The following is a 21,625-nucleotide window of genomic DNA, read 5'->3' as shown; positions in this document are numbered from 1 at the left end:
AAGTTCCTCCTATAGTTTTTGCAGGTGAAAGACAAAGTAGTAAACAAAGCAATGCCTTAGTGGTTTATTTCCCTCTGTGTTTTGCTGTGACTAAAGCTACAGTGTTGTTACAAATGCTGATCAGAGATTACAAAAGAAATGAAAAGGATGGCAGGCAAAGACAGAGTGTATGATAGGTTGAGAGCCATACATAAAATATTATTGATGTATAGGTAAGGGATGGAAAACAAGGAGTGGGAATGATAAGAAGGGAAATATTGTCTTCCTCCTTTATTCAGGATGACTAAATAGGAGTGAGTGAGCTGTGTGCTTAATCTATCTTAAGGTAGGGGCTCCGTAACCAGTCACCCGGAAAGACTGTTTTAAGTGAACGAGCTAGATTTAATTCTTTTGGTGGATGTCATGAATGGCAATTTGTTTGTATGTTTTCATAAACCCATTGAAGACAGCCAGGACTGGGTTAGGATGTTCAATTGTACTTAAAGCAATAGATGTAATCAGTTTCTAGAAAGGATTCGTTGCACACACTGTGCTACAGATGGTGGTTGGCTACCTTGACTGAAAGAAAGGCTTTTGGTGTAGGTATGTCATGTTTAACCCCAGCTGGTAGCTACGTACTACACAGCCGCTTGCTCACTCCCCCTCACCCAGAGGGATGGGGAGAGAACTGGAAAGGAATGTAAAACTCAAGGGCTGAGATAAGAACAATAAGCAAAGCAAAAGCTGCACACACAAGCAAAGCAAAACAAGGAATTCATTTGCTGCTTTCCACAGGCAGGTTGGTGTTCTGCCATCCCCAGGAAATCCAGACTTCATCAGGCGTAACAGTTACTTGGGAAGACAAATGCCATAATGCCAGATGTCCCCCCCCTTCCTCCTTTCCCCAGCTTATATACTCAGCATGACGTCATATGGTATGGAATACCCCTTTGGTTTGTTCGGGTCACCTGTTCTGGCTGTGTCCCCTCCCAGTTTCCCGTGCCCCTCCAGCCCTCTCACTGGTAGGGCCCAAGAAAAAAGTCCTTGACTTAGTATAAACATTCCCTAACAACAACCAAAAACATCAGTTTGCTGTCAGCATTGTTCTGACACCAAATCCAACACACATCACTGCACCAGGTACTAAGAAGAAAACTAACTCTGTCTCAACTGAAACCAGGACAAGGTATCATACGGACGATCACATACAGAATAGCTAGTCACAGTGTATTTACTGAATTTATTATCAACCCCAAGAGTTCTGCAAATCAAGTAAACACAATTAAATTTTTAAAAAACGTAATCACAGTACAGTTTATTATGAATTTGATACTGCTTAATTTACTGTCAAACATATGTAAAAAGTGTTGTAGAAATACTCCTCTCGCAACTGAGCTATAGAAGAAAATTCTGCTGTGGCATCTTCCTATATAATGTTAGGATATTTAAGAATGCATTCTTTTTGAGATATATGAGGAGACAAATCCAATTCAGATAAAAACATTTTGACTGTCATTAACTGGAGAAAAAAAATAACCGTATAAACCAAACCATGGGGCATTCATTGTTTCAAAACGAGACAAGGAGCCTTCACCGCAAGAGTTGCTGCACTGGGTGTCCAGTAAGGCTGACTAAGTCATATAAATGAAGAAAGGACAGATGCGGTATTGAGGTGTCTGGGGAAAGCAGCTTGAGCTCATGAATATGGTCACTCGCTTACAGTATTCTCTATCATGCACGCTTATTTTAAATGTATTTACTGAACGACATGAACTGTGCTGAGAAAGTTTGCGAATACATACATTAGTGGTGACTCTTAAAGTTGGCAGTTGCCTTAGATAACCAAAGTGTATGCAGTTGCATAACCGCAGTTATTTGCACTATTCACAGAATTCGCACTATTCAGAGTATTTCCTGTAATTGAAATCTAGAGCATTTGTGATACAGTGGCCATGGTGCATGCCACGAAGTAGTTCTTGTAGAAGTGGATCTGGAGTCTTGATTTTTCAATTAAAATTTTTGACTTTTGGACAACTTTCCCTTTCATTTCCAAACAAATTTAAGCACTTTGGAGTTGCATGTCTGAGTTTGCAAATGGCCTGAAATAAATGCTGTGATAATATGATCAGCTTTTTTAATGGTATTCTGGGTTTGAAAAGCATATGATGATGTGACGATGCCTGTTGTTTCTCTGCAACTGATTATTGCAGAAACATATGGCTACAGTATTGCGCCAAAGGATTGTAGATTCTTGAATTCTTTGCCAGATTTGAGATTTCCCTGCATGTGTGTGTAAGTATTTGGCAGAAATATTTAGAACAAGCCTGTTTTGCTTGAATTCAAGTTAGCCTTGAGCATGGACAATGTAAGTTCATGCCTTGATAGTCCTAATTATTGTAAAATCTTCAAAATTATTACATCTGTGTTGTCCCTTTTAAGAAGGGGTCTTGCTTCAATTAACAGCAACAAAAATGCAACTGAATTGCTTTAGGCATTTTTAAGATGCATCTTTGGTTTTGATTTTTGTGTTATTTCATGTGAAGTGTGCTCAGTGAATGACGTAGCTGTTGATTGAATTACCAGCATTTATGGGGTATGGAAATGGGCACTTAAGTGGTGTAAGCGGCACCACTTCTTGTTTATGTTCAGCTGTAGGGCTGCTAATGACAGTTTTGTGGTGTTTTTTTGTTCTTGGTAATGTTGACAGACACAGAATAGCAGAAGGTAGTGTGGGGTTGTAGTCCTTTGCAAATTTACCAATTTTTGTTTAATAGGATGCTTACAAGTATCGTTCAAAGATGAAAGAATTGGAAGTTTTGAGGAAGGACCTGATTTGTCTCATAGAACTGTTGCTGCCAGTGAAGTTTTTCAGGAAGAAGTCCAGTCACAGAGAGATAATGTTTCAAGTGTCTGGCACTTACTAAGAGGTTATGTAAACCAAGCATGCTTGATACAGAATTGTTTGGGGATAATAAAATTGGTAGAATGTTACAACAGTATTTTTACACAGGCTTAGCAAGACTTCACTTTATTTTGTAATGATGAACATCCAGAATTAAATTGCACTTTAATGCTGTGGTTTATTTGCAGACTGTAGGAGACAGAAATGTGTTTTAGTGATGATTGCATATATTTATAGTAGTTGTTCTAAGTTCTTGCCAATTTGTTCAGCTTCAGAAAGAACTGATGTAAATTTGATTAGGGGGAAACAAAGCAAGAGGTCGACAAAAAAATCTTCTTAAGTGGTGCCTAAAGCAAAGGAAGATGACACTTAATGCATGATCATTTCCAAATAGAAATACAATCATAATTATAATATACAAAATTATATTTTAGATGTTGAACTGAGGGTTACAAAAATTTGTTATGAGACATGCTAAAACTGTTACTACCAGTTGTCGTATCTGTTGTGTTTAGCTATGGGCAAACAAGTAGGAACTGTCATCTGAGTGGCTGACCAGTTGTGAGATAATTTAAAAGAAAAGAGTAAATTGCTTTGTGTGGGAGAACTAACTTGGAAAATTTTGAGTGTCTTGGAAGAAAACTGAGAGAAACAATAGAAGAAAAGAATGTAAGGGAACTTGCACCAGAACAAAAAGAGTTGCTCTCAGGAAATTGGTGGCTGAATGGCAAGGCTTGCTTGAAAATCAAAGGAAAGATGGGCATGTCCTGAATGACTGTGCCTGGAAGAAAACTCAGGAAAACAGTTTTGACATGAATGCCTAAAGAGAACAGCAAATTTTAAAACACAACCTGTATGTAATTTCTTTTAATGCCAGTCCTGCTTCTCTGGAAGGATTATGGTTGTCCTAAAGGGCACCCCAATGATTTTGCAAGAGGAAGCGTAATGCAACAGTTTTCCCTATTGGCAACAATTTCATCTCACTAATACAGTTTATGGAAGTATGTTGTAATCCTCCAGCTTCTTTACAGATGGATTGCTTGTCATTTTTAAACATGTATTATTTGGATTATTGGTGCAACAATAGCTGACTAGAATTCTGTTATGCAGAAAATATTTTATTGGATTAATTCCTGTAATCATAAAGTCTGCGAGCAGCCTGTTTTCTTAGCTGAGCATATGCTTGAAAGGCTCTAAACCTGGTAAAACTGGCATGTAAAATCTAGCCCTGTCTTGGGGATGAATGACGCGTCTGTGCACTCAACTTGATCTTTGTATAGTAAGCCAAATCTGAAAGCTGTCGTTCAGTTAGGGGTGTTGGGTAACTGTACTCTGGTAGTTTGTAGATGGGTAAGTTATGGTACCCAGTTGTAACCTACAGAACAAACAGAATGACTGTTCTGTGTCTGTGCTGTTGCATACATAAGCGAAGCCTGTGAGAGAGGTTACCAGTGTTTGACAGCTTTCTTTCTGGAGTCCACCCTTTCCCAAATGTGTTGAGCACATTTCTGTGCTACTGTGTTGAAAAAGCTTTTTTGTCGTCGTTCAGATAATTGTTTGCTGCAGCTGTCTTAATGACATTGAGGGTTGAGTTTAGCAAGAACTGAGTAGCTGTTATGTGATTAATAGGGGTGAGTTCTTGGAGGTTAATAAAGCAGTGACCGTGCTTTTTCCACAGAAAAAGACATCTCTCTTCCCCTTGTGACAACCTGCTTGGTAAATTGAAAAAAAAAAAAAAAAAAAAGAAAAAGCATTTGAACTATTCCACATGTTTAAATGTCAGTCCTTCCATCTGAATTGCAAATATATTAGCGAAAGAAAACCCCAAGCCTGCTCTTGAATTCATTCAATAAATAGTGCTCTTTCAGGTTGAGAGAATTACAGTGGGACTTCACTAACCCATGTGCTCCTCTGCACTGGAGTTGAACAGGGAAGCTGTAGGAGGGTCTTTGCCATGTTAAAGTCCTACTTCCACAAAATACTCCTAGTTTGCCATAACAATACGAAGGTATATCGGTAATAAAATTACATTAAAGCTGTTAAAATAAATGACCCCAGTACATTTTATAGAACAGCTTTGTTACGTATCTGCTTACTTGCTAGTTTAATACACTAAGGCTTGCTGGGTATATGAGTAATCAACTTGGCTTTATTTTAGTCCATCTAGCGGCAATTATAAAACAGTTATAAAGAACGCAGTGTGCATATCAATTTTTATTTCTCCTGTTTCTGATCAGAATTGCTTTGGATTTGGGGACGAGAATTAGTGAAGGACTCTGTGCAAGGCAAGGGCTGTGAAAAGCTGGTATTTTCAAACGGAAGCTGGCATATACTCTGTGTTTGTTCTGCTGAACTTAATAACAGCTTTTAAGAGCTGTTTTGCTGGAAATTTTAGACATACAGAATATGCAGTCACACTAATGTTGTGTTACGACGTAAGAAATTAGAAATTTAAACAGACTTGAGAAAAATACTGACTTGACTGTCTGGCCAGATTGTATTAAATGAATGATGAATTAAATTAATAGCGTGCAGAAATAAACCAGCAAGCAGGAACTGATTGCTGTTCATAAAAATTCTTATTTTTAAAAATCAGCTCTGTTACTAGCATGCTAATTGTGTGTATAATTTTTAACAACTGTATCTGCTTATTTTCCTGATAATTCTATATGGCTTACTGAATTTGATTAATAGGTTGTTTTCTAATTCTAGAGTTACTTTGTTGGAGCTGATGATGGAGAAAGTAAGTGAGAAGAACCCAGTTACCAGTGAAGAAATTAATGTGTTTATGAGACATGCTGACTTCCTTGTAGGATGTTTCCAAGAGAAATGTGAAGCAGTGCTCAAGTTAACTTCTGGAGAAGATGAGGTATGACTGATAAAAAGCCATTATAGTACCAGAATCTGAAGTGGTGAGTTTTCACTGCCACAATTACCCAAGTGGCGCTTGTGTACATTCCTAGTTTATATAGGGAAAGTAGTAGCAGAGTTCACAATAGAATCTGTGAGATAGAAGCCCAATTTTGCTTTTAATTTAAGGATGACAAAGAATACAGTACTTTGAGATAAAAATAAATCTACCACATTGTTAAAGAATGTTCAAGTTGTCATGTGTTTGGATGTTTTATTATGTTCTTTCTAAGGATCACTTCTGTAATTTATTTAGGTTGTGAATTATATTTTACTAAAATATGAATCAAAACCTAATATATTTATTTTATTTGTAGGTGGGAAGCAGCATTTCCACACCCAACTGGGGTAAAAATGGAGTAAATGCATTTTTTTTTTTTTTTTTTTTTTTTTAATCTAGAAGTACTAAAGTAAATCTTGGGGGAGTTTTAAAACTGAGATAACTGATGATAACTTGATAATTAATACATCATTAAGTTCCCAAATAGTTGTTCTTTGAAAATGTATTTGGCTGCTTGTAAGGCAGGCGCTCCCGATCGGTTTGTGATGTGAACATCAGGTTCTGATCATGGAGAGCTGCAGGGTGTGTGACTGGCTGAGCGCAGCGGAGCTGTCTGAAGTATATAGCCATCCTCCCTGCAGGAGGGGGCTTTTGTTATTGACTCTTCACCATTTCCCAATGATTTGGGGCGCTCTGGTGGACCTTACATCCAAGAAGGCAGCAGTCCTGGGGCCAGCTAGCATCTGCAGCATCAAGTTGCAGAGTTTGCTGGGCTCTTAAGTGGCAGACAGCTCGTGTCTCCTGAGCACCCAGACACTTGCCCCAACTCCAGTCCGCTTGGAAGAAATCCGTTATTGCTTCACACTTAATGAACTGGTTCTGTTGAGGGTGGCCACAATGAGGTCCCTTTGCAAGCTAAATAGGAAGGCTTTTATGGGTCACAGATGGTTTGTGGGTTGCACTTTGGGAACCTCTGATGCAGAGCTCTGTCCTGGATGGCCTTATTTTGTTTCCTCCTTATGAAGTATCCAAGAGTTGCTGGCTATTGCCACACCATACAGGCCAGTAAGGAGGTTTAGGCCGTCTAAGGGTAGAGGCCTTTTTAATATGGTGTTCTGTTTTTCCTCTTGGTACCAACCAGCCTGCTTGAAGATCTAACAATGCCTTTGGGAATACAGAAAGCAACTTGTACCATAACTTGCAGTGACCTTATTTGTGTGGCATTAAGTCATCATATTGTTAGCAGGCAGTGCCAGGTTGTACTGGTCTCAGTTCTTGATTACTCTCATAAAGTTTTAATGCTTTCAGCTGATTTGGGGGTGAGTCTTTTTTTTTTTTGTTTTTTTTAAAGACAACTACCTAGAAAACAAAAAGCCTGGGAAATCTAGTATGTTTTAGTCAGGCGTAGAATTAGTTAATGACTGATTCTCACTGATTAATCATGCTTAGTTTCAGAAGTGTAATTAACATATTGTCTTAATAAGATATTTTAAAAGATGTTTCAAAATAAGTCACACCTAGCTTCTATCTTGCCAAGTGACCACAGTGGTATGTTGAAATTTTTTTACCCAATATAAATGTACTAAGAAGCATTTTCCTGTTAAAACAAAATTAACCTATAATAGTTTAATTTGTAGAAACTCTTGAGAATGGCTGTCATGATTTACTGAGTGAAAAAATAATGATCTTTAAATGCTCTTATATGATAGTTACACAGTGCTGTACATGCCAAATGTTTTTGTATTTGTTTAAATAGAAGAATTTTAAATTATATTGAGAGTTGTTATGAAAAGATATTAAAGATATTAAAAAAATAAATTTTAAAAAACCAAAACAAACCCCCCCAAAACCCAGCAACCACACAGCAATCTCTTCAATCTCTTCTTATCTGTCCAAGAAGCACAGCTTCCCCCAACTGCTTAGGCAAAGTTATGTTGGAAAACTTAACTGTCTACTTCTGGAAAAGTTACCAGCTTGGCAGTAAGAGGACATATACTGAGATGATTCCACTCCCGCTCCCACCACCTTTTTTTTTTTGTTTTGTTTTTGTTTAATCCTGTATGGTTACTTTTCAAGTATTCTGTGGTTTCAGTTCTTGGAAAAAAAAGTTTGTTTGCGCCCAGCAGAAGGAGGTCTCTGTCCAACTTGAAGGTGCTGGGACAGCAGTATTCAGAATATTACTGTATAACTTGTCTTGGTCGACACTGACTTTTTATTCTTCTCTCACATAAACATGATGTATGACAACTTGAGTTTCACTGTTTGGTGGGAAATGTGGATCATTTAATGAGCACAAAATATAAGTCATAATAGCTGAATAAATGGAGAGCAATGACAAAATAGTTTAAAAATAGTTTTTTTAAAGTGTATTTAGTGTATAGATTTATTCATAACATGTGCTTGCCTTGGGAAAACAGAAATTCCAGTTTAATTTATAAAACTATTTCTTTTCCTACTGGAAATTATCAAAAACTGCACCAATTTCTCCTTGATTATATAAATATTGTAGTTTCTGCACGAGTTGTATTTAACTGAAAAAAAATCAGTTGCACATGTAGAGTCTGTCATTAGAAATGCTTTAGGCAACAACTGTGATATTAAACTAAGTTCTGCCTGGACTTTTCTGTGACTCTGAAGCCAAGTGCCTTGGTCAGGCTATGTCTGTACTAGTAAGCTGTCACACGCTTCAAAACTGCATGACCATGTTTGAAATCTGCGTTTTGGGACAGTCCTTGAACTGGCCTGACTCACAAAATGTTGTCTGGGTGTCCCATCCACTGTTTAATTTATTATATGTAAACACTGCCTTTTTTCCCCAAGGAACCTCAGGTCGTCTTGCTTCCATCTTAAGCCAATGAAAAGCTAATCATATGCTTCTGCAGTGCTTAAACCAATGTTTAAAATAGCTTTTCCATTATAAGCCTGCCTTCAGCATCAGTTTGCTTTCGCTAACTTTCAACCATACTTGCAAAATAAAACCCATCCCTGGATTTTAAGTTTTTATTTCCTTTCTTTATAAGGAACATCTTTTCTGAGTCTCTCTCAAAGTAGGTTGATTTAAAAACCTCTTTAATTATTTCCTTACATATTTTTCAAATTATATCCACATCAAGATGGCTGTCAGATTTCAAAATGTTCCAGGTTTCAAACAGCATCTTGTCACTTAACTTAAAAAGGAAAAATTATGCTTTATTGCCTTTCTTTTGTACAGGTGTAGGGGAAAAAAAAAAAAAGCATAAAGATTGGGAAGTTGCTGGGGAGAACCCAACCAGAGATGTTTAAACTGTTTTTTGGAAGTATTAAGTTGCAAATGTGGATAAGAATTTAGAGGTTCTTTTTTCCTTTCTAATTAATCTGTTCCTGTTCTCAAATCTAGATGGAACAGTTGCTGAACTAAGCCAGATTGTGGGATAAAAGAAAGGGAGAGATTGTAGTATAAAACCCTGGGAAGGAATACGTAGAGGACGCTGAAGAAAGACATTTTAAAAAGGCAGTGGGGTGAAAAAGGGTAAGGCTGAGAAAAGAAAAGCCATACCTCGTGGTATCAACTGCTATAGAGCTTGCATTATGTGCATAGGTAATGGGGTACACATAGGCAACAAGGGCTGTTGTAACCTTACTGGTGTGATTTATCGCTGCCTATTGATATTTGTGTGCTTAAAGCACGTAAGCTTTTCTTGTGCAAAGGTAAGCGTTAAGTATATGAGCTGAAGAGGCTTTTGGTTAAGCTATTGTCTTGTAACAATGCAAAATGGCCTTAAAATTGTAAATAGCTGCTTACTGAAACACAGTTTGAGTATTCCTACTTCATAACAACACAATGACCAAAGTATTCAGAGGCTGTGTGTGTGCTGTTGAAAGCAATTTATCGGATAACTTGGTGCAAGACTTGAACCTTCCTACACCTGCGTGGGGAAAAAAAAAATAAAATACAGCTTTAGGACCTGGATCCTATACTGATTTGTTGTCTTCAAGGAGCATGGGAAGGAGCAAAGAGTGTATGTAATTGTAGTACTTAACTGAAATAATCAACAATAGTGTTCACAAATTGTGATATTGATTATATGGATTCAAAAATATTACACTGTTGGTAAGAAAACTTCTCTTTGTCCAAGACTATACAAGAAAGGAATAGTTACTGTGGCCTGTGTCTGAGCCTTTTCAAGGCTGCTTGCAGTTCACATACCACACCTTGTGTGGAATCATCTTGCAGTCAGAGTCTGGTTCTTGAGCAATATGTGGTGTTCCAAATTATGGCATACATTCTTAAGGTAGTTTCTGTAAGTGCTGGATTGTCCTTATAAGCACATATCAACACAGTCTGTGAGAAAAAATAGTTCTCTGGCTGAATAAATAATATGCAAATAAAATTGTGTGTCTCATACCTAACCAAAATGCTGCATCTATGATCCCAATCCTATTTACCCAAGAATAATGTAAATTCTCGCAGCCAAAGTTCATTTGACCACAGAACTTTACAGAATTCCTGCGGACAACAAATTGGTGTCTTGCAGGCGGTGTTTGTGTCTTTAAAGTGGGACGCTCCTACTGAATAAACTCAAAGAAAATATTTATACAGAAATAATTTTCTCAGCTAGTAATTTTCTGTATTTCTCCTTTTGGAAGCTAGTGTGTTTTTGTTAAAATTTTATCCCTTATGGCTCTGTTTTGGTTTCCCTGTGATTTTATAAGGCACATATAACACTGACTTTTGAAAATAATTTATTGCAATATAATATGTTATTGTTATTGTAAAAAGCTGTCCTTGTTTTATATAAATTTATTCTTGGGTGTTTAGAAGACCTGCAAGGAATCTGAGGTGCTGAGAGTTCCCGTCCTCTGTTTAGATTGTCAGTTTTATGTTCTTATGGTAATCTTCATAAGTCATTTTCAGAAATTTAAATTTCATTTACAGGAAGCACTGGTTACAGTTCGTCTTCTTGATGTTCTTTGTGAAATGACATCAAACAACGGACAGCTAGAACATCTACAGGCTTTGCCTGGTTTGCTTGAGACAGCCATAGGTGAGTGAAAAGCCACAAAGTTTATGAACTGTTGGCTTGCTCCAAATCATGTTGCTCTGTGAATGAAAACATGTTTTTCACAACTGGTGGTAATTATGATTCTGACCTTTTAATAAAATAAATAAATAGGAGATTAAGGTAATCTACATTTTCAAATATTTGATTTGTTCCTGGAATTTTTCTGCTTCTCTACTTGCTCTGTTAGCTCCTATGACTCAACAGAGCCTTGATTCAACTGTCAGCAATGTGCTATTTATACAGTAAGAGTTGTGCAAAGGACAGCTGCTTCCTATGTTCTTCCACTGGCTGAATGTGTGTGGAAGAATTTCCTCAAGAAGGAGAAAAAGGATTTTTCCATGTCTGTTCCCTTCTGTTTCCCAGATTCCTGAAAACAAACTAAGTACAGTCTGAATATTCTTAACCAAATTCAGCGACTTGTTAAAGGTCAGTTTGAAAGAAGATTTCTTCTGCTAAGAAACAACAGGGAAAGAAGGGCTGTACACAAAGAAAATTAAGCCAGGATGGTCCAGAGAGACACTATATACTCAGGGAGTAAAGAGGAGGAAATATACATGTACTGACCAGTGCCTTCCTAAATTTTAGCGCTTTGAGACTGGTGCATCCCAGCATTTTCTGAGAAAATTATAAAAAGTTATGGATTTTAAAGAAAAACGTGTAATATTTTGGCTAAAAAAAAAACAAACCCAAAAAAAGAAAAAGGCTGTTAACTGTGACCATTTTGATATAAGGGTCCTTGTTGTGTAAAAAAAAAAAAAAAACAACCAAAAACCAAAAACAAAGCCAAAAAAACCCTACCAAAAACAAAATCACAAAAAAATCCAACCACCACCAAACAAACAAAAAGAAACCCCAGCCAAGCCTCTGTTTTTTTATGACAGGTCCATAGTTTTATTACTTATAGTAAGATGATGAATAAGATCTATCTTGTGTCTGGTGTTTTGAGGAAACTCGAGTTACTCATTGTAACATCTGAATACTTGTAAAAGTCTTTCAATTTAAATGGGAATTTCAAGGAGCTGCAGATCAGTTAAGTCTGGAAGCCTACAGGCCAGTCCTTTCCGTAGCTGTGTGCAGAATGGCTTTTCTCTACAGCTGTCTCCAGGCTAATGAAACCGGTGCAGGCTAGAACATTGCTACCATCCCACATGCTCTCAGCCAAGAGGAATTTATCAACTCCTATAGTTTCTCTTCTTTAAGACTACGTTTTGGCTATAAGACTCCAGACTTTAATCCTGGATTAGCAAAACCAGCAAGAAAAATCTGTATTGTGTTACATCACCTTCAGTATTTAGGTCTGTAGACCAAAAAAATAAGGATAGATAGTGCAAAAGATTTTCATCTAACAGATCTTCTAATGGAGCGGTTCTTTTCAGTTTATATCATGAGAAATTTCTTTTGGGGAATTACTAAAAGATTGATCAAAAGATCTGAAAAAATATCTGAATGATCTCCTAACTGTCAACTGAGGAGTGTGTTTTGCTATTTTCATTAATCTGGGGATTAAGTTAGACAGTAATACTGCAGTGTTAACAATATTTTTAGCACTGTTAACAGCTTGATTGCATGGTGTTTGGGGAATATCACCAGGGGAGGTAAATGTTTTTTTGGTTTGGGAGGCATTTTGGAATAATTGCTTTTTGGGTTAATGAGAGAACGGCAGACTGAGGTGTCCTTTAGTTGAGAGTATGTGTGACATCCTGGCAGCAGTCGCTGTGTTGCGCTGCTGTACAATGTGAGAAGAACACTGTTCTCTCTGTGTTGGCATCATGCATGGATGGTGGCTGTTTGTCTTCTACCTTCTCCTGGACTTCTTTTTCCAGTAACATGCACTGCTCATTGCATTTTTGTCTGCACTGTAATAAAATTTCAAGGGGTTTATTATACTTTTTTTTTTTTTTTTTTTGGAGGGGGTGCCTTTTTTTTTATCCTTTTGTTCAGGGGTCCCTTTTAAGGGCAGGCAGAATGTTTGGGAGGACCGTGGAATTCCCTCTTACATGTTTGTGTGTGGGAAAAGACTAAGACAATAACGCAAGGAAGCACACAAAGTGGAATGCCATGAGAAGGATGTGAGACACTGCCCATTTTCATGGATTTAAAACACCAAACAAATTCCAGTGAGCGAAGATTGTGTTCAAAGCTATTTTATGATGATATTTTTTAGGTGCAATCAGGAGATTGTTTTTTCCTAGTAGTTCAAAATACGAACAAATATAAGTGGTAGCTGTCATACGGGAGGCCTCTAGGCCCTATTATAGTTTCATATTAAAAAAAACCAACCTGCCAAAAATGTAGTTTTGTCTTTATCAGGACAGAGGTGTTTTCTTTTCTTCTCCTGTATCAGCTATCTGGGAGTGAAACTATGATATGATGACCTGTGAAGTTTCTTCTGATTTAAATCCAGGAGATCTAGTGCCCATTCCAATATGGATGTTACATTTAGAACAGAAGGAGCACGGTGCTGAATTACTGCCCTGTGCTGTAACTTGGGTTTGCTGTATCTATTGTTTCGATGTAAGTTGCATGAAGCATCTTGGGGACAATGGCATGCCAGGGCATTTATTAGTATTGCAGGTCACTTAGAGGAGAAATTCTTCTTAATTTTTAAATATAGGCGCGGCCTTTATTGAATTGGCTTCTCAGCTGTACAAGCTCTCAGGCATTCACATGATTCCAACTTTTCTTCTGGGTGTGCTCTCTTTGTGGAATGTTGTTTTCACAGATTTTAGTTTCCCTTCTCTCTGATTTCTCTCTGGAGCACTGTAGAAAAAAAAAATTCTGGCTGCTTTAAGCTAGCATTTAACATACAGGAACACTAGTGTTTCTTGATTGCCAAGGTTGTGGCACTGAAGGATTTGTAAAGATGTGTCAAGGTGCTAGATGTACTCAAAATCTATTCTTATACTACAGAGCTAGGAGCAGACTGGAGAAGAGAGAAAAAAGTAATTCTGTGATTGGTATGTGTCGCTGTGACAAGCTTGAACTAAAGGAAAAACTTGGGTTTAGCGGTGTATTTACAGTGCCAGAATCATCAACAGCCCACAAGTTCTGATTCTTCAAGTAGCGACCTATAGCACCAACCTTCAGACTTCATGTCTGAACTACGTACGTGTGTCAAAAAGATGTGAAAATACCTTCTGACCTCGGGATGGCCTTTATGGTTATACTAGCACAAATTAAGAAATACAGAAAGCTTTCAAAGTTCTTTTGACATATTACTACTGAATATCTGAAATTGTTGGTTAACTTTGAACCTAACAACTAGTACTAAAGCTCTGTGCAAAGTGAATACTAATTTTCATCTGGTAATTAAATAAAGTGTTCTTGTTTTCTATAGATACCCTGAGATTAACTCATCTTGCTGGGAAACAGTCTGTAAATATTTTCACTGCTACACACGCTATGGCAGGGCAGGAGGAAATTTCACATCCAGCTGTGGATTTTAAATCTCATCTCATTCGTTTGATTGGAAATTTGTGTTACAAAAATAAGGAAAACCAAGATAAGGTAAGTTCGTACATTTTTGTGGCAGAACTCTTACATGTGAACAGATGCGTTATGGCTGACCATGACCTTACTGATGAAAATATATATTGTTGATCTACAAATAGAGGTTAGAATTGGTCATGTAAAGGAGGGTTTTGGTTTTTTTTCATGTCTTTGAATTACTATTACAGGTATGCTAACTTTTTAATAACTATTTAGTATGTGCCTGTCTTCCTTCTACTTCAGTCCTAGAGAATGCAAACCAGTGCCTAATTCCTTTATTGTTTTCACATTTGCACTTACTTGAAAAGAAAATGTCTGAGACTAAACCTCAACTTCCCTTTGAAGGGAAATGGATGGGAATTGTTGCATGAACTTAATGTTTGAATTAGTCCTTAACGCTTCCCCTCAACTTAAGATTTTTTTCATGCTGCTTTAAAAATGTACATCTATTTCCATCAAATCACTTTGAACAATTTAACTTCAGAATTCTGGTGTGGAAAGTTAGTTTTGTTTCCACACTTAGGAAAAAGAGGAAACAGCAGCATGTTTTTAAATACAACACCTTTTTTTGGTAGGGTGATAAAATATTTGGCTTTCCTCCAGGACTTGTTAGACTAACCTAATTTCAGCAAGAAAAGAAATCATGAAATAATGTTTTCTTACAGTTCAACTGGGCACTTCCAAATACCCAGCAGATTACTTTTCTCATTTGGCCTAAGCAACCACGTAGCATATTACAGTAGCCTCACCTTAGTGAGAAGTTTATGTTTCTCTAGTTCTTCCTTGTGAGTTTCTGGTAGAGAAACCCGGTGTTCATTCCCGTATCTTCCTTTTCTCTTAGAAGTGTCTTTCCTTATGGCAGCCTTATCCTGGAAGGAAATGGTCTTGAGTAGCTTCTAGTATTGATATTTGTTATTCAACAGGGACATTTGGGATTGTTTTCCTTTCTTTAATAATTTGAATCAGTTTCACCTGCTCTCAAGGAAGTAATTTTTAGGCTGCAAAATGGAAAAGACAGAAGAAAGACTATATCAAAGTAGGAACAAAGGAGATAACGGAGTATTTTTACTTCTTTCTTGTGTTGGCAAATGAGGCCCATGTCAGTGAGTACCCAAAATACAGTAATTAATACTGGTTACTCTACAGGAAGTTCCATATGATGAGATACTCTGAGTGTAATTCTGTGATGCCAAAGAGTGATTGAGACACTGAGTACTGAAAAATCAATCTCTTAGAAGCTTCTCTGTTTCTTAAGTTTTAAAATTTTTTATTACTTTATTTTGTGGAGATAATAGATTCTTTTGTACTGGTGCCATCAAATCTGGTTTCAACTGCTTCAGTGTCTACCAGGTTAGACTTTTATAATGGCAGCAGGGCATTTTCATAGCATATGGGAGGAATGGTCCCATTTCCTTGTATTTTTTGTCTGCAGGGTACAGAAATGTAAAATCTGAGGAATGCTACCCTCTTTGTCTGATAAATGCTAGTAATCTGGGCATATAGATGGGAAATACAGGAATGATCCTCCCTTTTCCCATTCATACTACAGTATATAATAAAATATTTCAGTATTTCAGAAAAATACTATTAATCCTGTTAATCATTTTTGCATAGCTCTGTCTCTGACCCGTTATGATGTAATATGTGTTTTATGTTAGTGAAATACATTTTTTGTGGAATACCTTATGATAGTGGAGGGGAGAGGGTTGCTTTCATTTTGAAAGGGTTGATTTACTGCTTATTGTTCATTTCTGCTGGGATTTTCAAAGGCCCCTGGAGCAATTAGGCATGCAGGCTTAGTGTTTTCAATGGAAGTTGGGTATTAACTTGCCTTAAACTGCCTGCAAATATTATTGCTTCATGATGTCTTGAAAATTACTTAGATTCTTGTGTGTGATATCATGGAACATTATTTAACTGTTGTTGAAACTTTAGAAATGCCAATATTATGATATCCCATCTGTACTTTCAGTTTATTTCATACATTTAAATTGGTTCTAATAAATGCACTTGTCATCTTTAAGGCATTTTCCATACATAGACAAGTGTTTGTGAGGATGGGGCAAGCAACCCATCTGAAATTTTGAAATGATCAAAATGTTCAGTGATGCATGGGTTAGACCTGGACTGAATGAAAACAGGCTTTGTGGGTTCCCACATCTCTTTTCAGAGAACTATCTCACAATATAGGTCTTATTTTATATCCATTATTTGGTTTACACACAGTTTACTTCCTGTATTCAAGCAAAAATAACGTAATACATAGTAGTTATGTGGTTTACATAACAAGCAAACTGACCGTGCATCTGAGAGACCTTGGGCTTTTACCGTTAGCTGTTGCTTTTGTGTGACTTATGTGTGAGTAGTAGTCATCAGCTGGGGAAGGGGCTTTCTCTTCAGCCAGTGTAGCTGCTTGCCTGGCATGAGAGGGTTGCACATAACTTACCAAAGGCTCTTTAACAGCACTGTTAGTATCCTGACTCTTTAATGAACCGAGGCTTTCACACTTGTTTTCTCTAAAATTTTTCTCTTAACTTCCAGTCCCAGTAGAGCTTTTTCCCAGTAAAAATGATAATGCGCTAATAAACAGAGTAATAGTATGCTACTACTAATAAAAGTATAGCCCCTGTTTTTATAATATAACCTTAGTGCTTGGTATTGGTCTGCCTGACTTGTTCTGAAAACATAAGTAGAGCCCAAGCAGTGACTTGGGCAAAGCCCTCCAAGTCGACAGAGCTGCATCACTGTCTTCAGGAGCTTCTTCAAGAGTTGAGTGACAACCTGTTTGTTCTCTGGGAGGTGCATCTTGAGCCAGGCTACGCCTTATGTGTGCGTGTCTCCTGAAGTACAGGGGTGCAGTCCTGCTGCACAGGGTGCTAGCGACAGAGTTAAAGCAACAGAGAATGCCTGGAGTGGGAGGATAATTGCTCTGCAAAGGCTGCTTCTCCGTTTATGGTCTCCACCTGCTATAAGAACAAAAATTTCAGGGCATTAGTGCACTGGTTTGTTGGCAGTGTTGAAAAATCTTGTAATGCTTTGGAACAGAGAGCAGTGCTTTATTGCTTCTTCACTTTCTGTTTAAAATCATTCTTTGCTTTTAAAAAGCATTCTTTAGCTTGTACTCTGGTAGCATTAGGAATGCGTTCTTTACATCTTTTCTTCCTCATAGTTTTATTTACACAATTGTGGTAAGTTCTTAAAGATACAAGGGAGTGGGCAGACCTTTAAGCTGTAAACTGAGGTGCAGTTATTAAAATAGGTCTTTCCAGGCTTACTGCCCACTTGCATGTTTTGAGAAGCTGGATGGGTTGGTATTGTAAGAAAAGTGTCTGATAAAATGTTTATTCTGGGCTGATAAATGTTGGGTACATGCATGTCCTGAGTTGCACGCACTTTTGCATGAAGAGAAGAACAAATAAAAGTGCTGTACTTACAACACCAAGTCTTGAGCTAGTTCTGTGTCAAACCCACCAGGAGCCTGCAATGCATATGCAGTTCTCCTGTGCTTTCTTTCCTCTGTAGGAGGAAGAGCTGTCAAGAATTATTATCATACATGTGGGGCAGTCCGGTGGCTTATATTTTGGTATGTGTCCTTCACAAAGATGCATTGCATGTTTTTATTAAATATACGGCAAGGAATGAGGTGGGTTCTCAGGCTGAGCAAGGAGTGGAGGTTTTGGCTGGTGCTTGAAGAATGAATTTATCAGAAGGGAAAGTGAGAATTCCTCCATACTCCCCTCACCTTGTTTGACTTGCCTCCTTGAACACCTCAGTTTTATCATCTGGACAGACGTAATGCAGTTTTTTCAGGGGGAGGCTTTGTACACTTATTTTCCACCCTTAAAACTATGAAGTGATGGATTCAGTGCAGCTCTTCCTGCTGGTTTAGTGTAGTAGAACCATTTTATTAAAGAATAAAACTTACAAAAGAAACCTAATGAATGAAGTCTAGGGGTTATAATCCTTTATTATAGAAATGGAGCAAACACAAAATAGGTCATAGCAATTTATCTGCACCCCTATTTCTTTGCTCATTTACGAGAATACATACTGGAAGGTGAGATGACTGCTGTCTGCCTTATTGTGACAGAAAGCACCGCTCTGCACAACCTTACTACCTTTTCCTAAAATGGTATGACTAGTTTAAAATACTTGATCTAATTGCAAATGTCATCAGTACTTGAACAAGCGACAGAATAATCTAGACCTTATTCTGCAATGTTTCCTTCCTCCTGTACAGAGGAATTACATAGACTTCAATCACATTACCTTGCTGGAGTTAGTAGACAGGGAATTGGGAAGTAGAAAGCTTGACAAAGTTTAATTGCAGTCTTTATTCACTATTCGCTTTAGTTCACTATTACCTCTGAGATCAAACGAGGGAATCTTAATTGGCGGGGGTTTCTGTCCTTTGAAAACTGTTACGGAAGGATGCAGTGTTGTCTGGAACAAGCTAGATGTGACACACGAGCTGTGTTCCTTGCAACGGGGGAGCAGCCAGCTGGCAGAATTGGCACGCTGAGGTCATGCTCTACTGTTGCCTTTTGAGAGGGATGCGGAAGAGAAAAAATGTGATGTTTCTGAATGCAAAACTGAGCCTAACTTAGTAAGAACAAAGCATTTAGCTTGGGTTTGGTGCTGTAATCTGATTGCATTGGCTTTTCTGTCTTTGACTCTTGTTGCTGATAGGATAGGTAGTTTATTACCTCCTTCTTACTTTGTCTAGCAATACAGTTAGTATGCTGGGACAGAGATCTCTGTCCCCTGCAGAATACTGAATATGCAGAAGGATGTTTTTGAGATGTCTCTTTACTTAATCAGCCTGTTAAAAGCAAAACCAATCCCTTCAGTGAAGAAAGCAATCTGTACCCTTATGTGTCAAGGACATTTTAGATGCTGGGGAAGCTGATGGACCGAGTGATATGATATTCATCTCCGAATGTGTGTAAAGTTGTTCTGTTTGTTATAGGGGAAAAAAAATTAAATACAGAGTTGTCTTTGGTACTGGCACTTGGCACCTTCTTACCTAAATGGAATCATTTTAATGAGGTGAACAATTTGAGGGAATTTTTTTCATGTGCCCTTTTATTTGAGGTGGCAGCAGTGCTTCCTTTAATGCAATTATATAATGGATTTTGTCAATGCAGAGTTGAGAAATGAAGTCTTCTGGGAGAAAAGGGAGAAGAAAAAGAAAAGCTTCTACAGTTAAAATTAGTCTTAAAAAAAGTAGCAAGTAAAGCATCTGGATACCATTTAATGTAGCTTAGATTTATATATATATATAAGCCAAATTGTTTTTATGGGATTAGCTCCCTAATTTGAAGACTGTTCTGCCTGAAAGTATGAACAAGATGTGACTTGTGTGGAATTCAGTTTTTCATATTTTTTTTTTCACTGGGGCAGGGTGTGCAATGAATCCAGTTACAATACAGTTAAGAAAAGGTGCCAGCATCCATAGATCAAATTATCACCATTCAGCTCCTTAACTTACTCTTCTTGCTGTAGTGAACATAAATTAGAAATTTTCAAATTAAGGACAAATACTTTGTTTTATTTAATAATTGGCTCTTTCTCACCTAAGGTTTTCAGAAAGACTGTATGAGTCTATATGTTCTTTTCCTTCAGGATCAGTTTAACTTTTAAAAGAAGTAATTACATTCTTTCTAGCATGGCAGGATTTGGAGTTACTTGTGATGAAGAGCATCCTGCGTTTATCTGCATATGCTGTTGAGAGCGGGAGAAGAAAAATAAGCCACTTTGATTTCCTCATTAGAAACCTGCATAACTGTGATTATTATGTTTTCCTAACATTAAGCATAAGCCTAAAATGAAAGAGATTCTTGGTTTAGAGTTGAGCGAAAAAGGAGGAGCCTTTTGGATCTGAATGCTCTGAAGTGATGAGCTTCTGCACACCTAACTGTAAAATTCTACATGGTTCCACTGTTTGGATGGTGTTATTCTCACGTTGTAGCTATCTGTGTGTTTTAATGCTTTGCTGGATAAGGAAAAAACATTCAGGGTGTTGCAGGACCGAGCCCGTTAACTGGTAAGTTTTCTCAAAGTATAGCACTGCAAAAGTCAGCAGTAAAGCTGAAAATGGTCTTTCTCACAGAAGTGCTTTAAAAGCCTAGGTTTTGCTGTTGAAATGAGATCTCTACCTAACTATAGTGATACCCCAAGTAGAAAAGTTTCTTTGGTTCAAGAGTGTCTTTTAGAACTATCTGTTGTGACATATAAGTAGTTCTGGTCCCATATATCACGTGAAAGGGGGGATGGGGGTGGGTGGGAAATCCTCTCAACCCCAGGTGTTTGATTTATCTGTTAGCGCGCAGGAAAGCTGAGACCCCTGTGCCTGACGAGTCTGTCAGCATCCCATTACAGGGACCCTTATCTGAACAGTCCCACTGGATTGGAGGGCAATTCAACTGCCTTGTTCAGAGAAACACGCCAACAGCATCAGGGGTCCCCTCAGCAGGTCTTTCCACTTTATTTGAATGTGTCACACACTGCCAGCAACTGCTAGCACCCACAAAGGACTAACACTAACAATTTATGGACTAACACTCTTTATTAATATAAAATCATGACAAATTAAGGTTTGTGATTGCCAGTGATAGGGACTGTCTGCAAAAACAAGCTTGAAATCATATACAACCAAACTACAAACAATTAAATTATAATCACTAATAACAGCTAGTGTGAGTTAGTTATTTAGCCTGCATCAGAAAAAGTTCTTACCCAATAGGTGTCCCTATGGGGGAGAAGACAGGGTTCAGCTCATCGACTGATCACAGAAGTTACGATGGAGCCTTCCCTAACTTCTCCCCTCCTTTGTCCACTTTTTATACTTCATAGCGTGTTGCATATTCATTCATCATACACAGCATTGGTTACAAGTTTCACACTTCTAATGCAAATTAGTGCACATCCTCGGATAGCACTACTGAAGTTCTTTACTAACTATGCAACCTCAAGAGGGGGTTTTGCCCTCTTTCAGGCGGGCTGTTTGTTAGTTGGAGGTCGTGATCTCCACTACCACAATTATCTTTGTCTTATTTTCAACTAATTTTCTGTTGATGCCAGTGGATAGCAACACCTGATCATCTTGTTTCCTCTCATAGCCAGAACTTTCCGCACTTAAAGGCTTCTTTCTGCATAACTTAGATAAAGTTGGTATCTTCACTATCTTTTCTTTGTTTCTCAGCCTCCCGGTGGCTGACTACCTTGATTAGAAGTCCCTTCATAACAACTTTAGAGAGTGAGTCAGCTTGACCACCATCACGTTTAGGTGGAGCTTGAATG

The 21,625-nt window shown here is 37.8% G+C and overlaps 1 protein-coding gene across 6 annotated transcripts in view; it reads left to right on the top strand.

Annotated features, from left to right (window-relative positions):
* Nucleotides 1–21,625, top strand: part of ATXN10 (ataxin 10) — a 142,788-nt gene that overhangs the window by 41,623 nt on the left and 79,540 nt on the right. For all 6 annotated transcript variants that reach the window (XM_080393369.1, XM_080393368.1, XM_080393370.1 and 3 more), the window contains exons 7-9: nucleotides 5,594–5,750; nucleotides 10,708–10,816; nucleotides 14,172–14,341. In XM_080393369.1, the coding sequence (XP_080249495.1) occupies nucleotides 5,594–5,750; nucleotides 10,708–10,816; nucleotides 14,172–14,341 (436 nt within the window). The remainder of the gene's footprint in view (nucleotides 1–5,593; nucleotides 5,751–10,707; nucleotides 10,817–14,171; nucleotides 14,342–21,625) is intronic.

The sequence above is a fragment of the Falco punctatus genome, assembly GCF_963210335.1.
Source record: "Falco punctatus genome assembly, chromosome: 6".
NCBI classification, from domain to species: domain Eukaryota; kingdom Metazoa; phylum Chordata; class Aves; order Falconiformes; family Falconidae; genus Falco; species Falco punctatus.
Note: the sequence above shows the minus strand (reverse complement) of the source record. Positions and strands in the feature narration are given on the sequence as shown.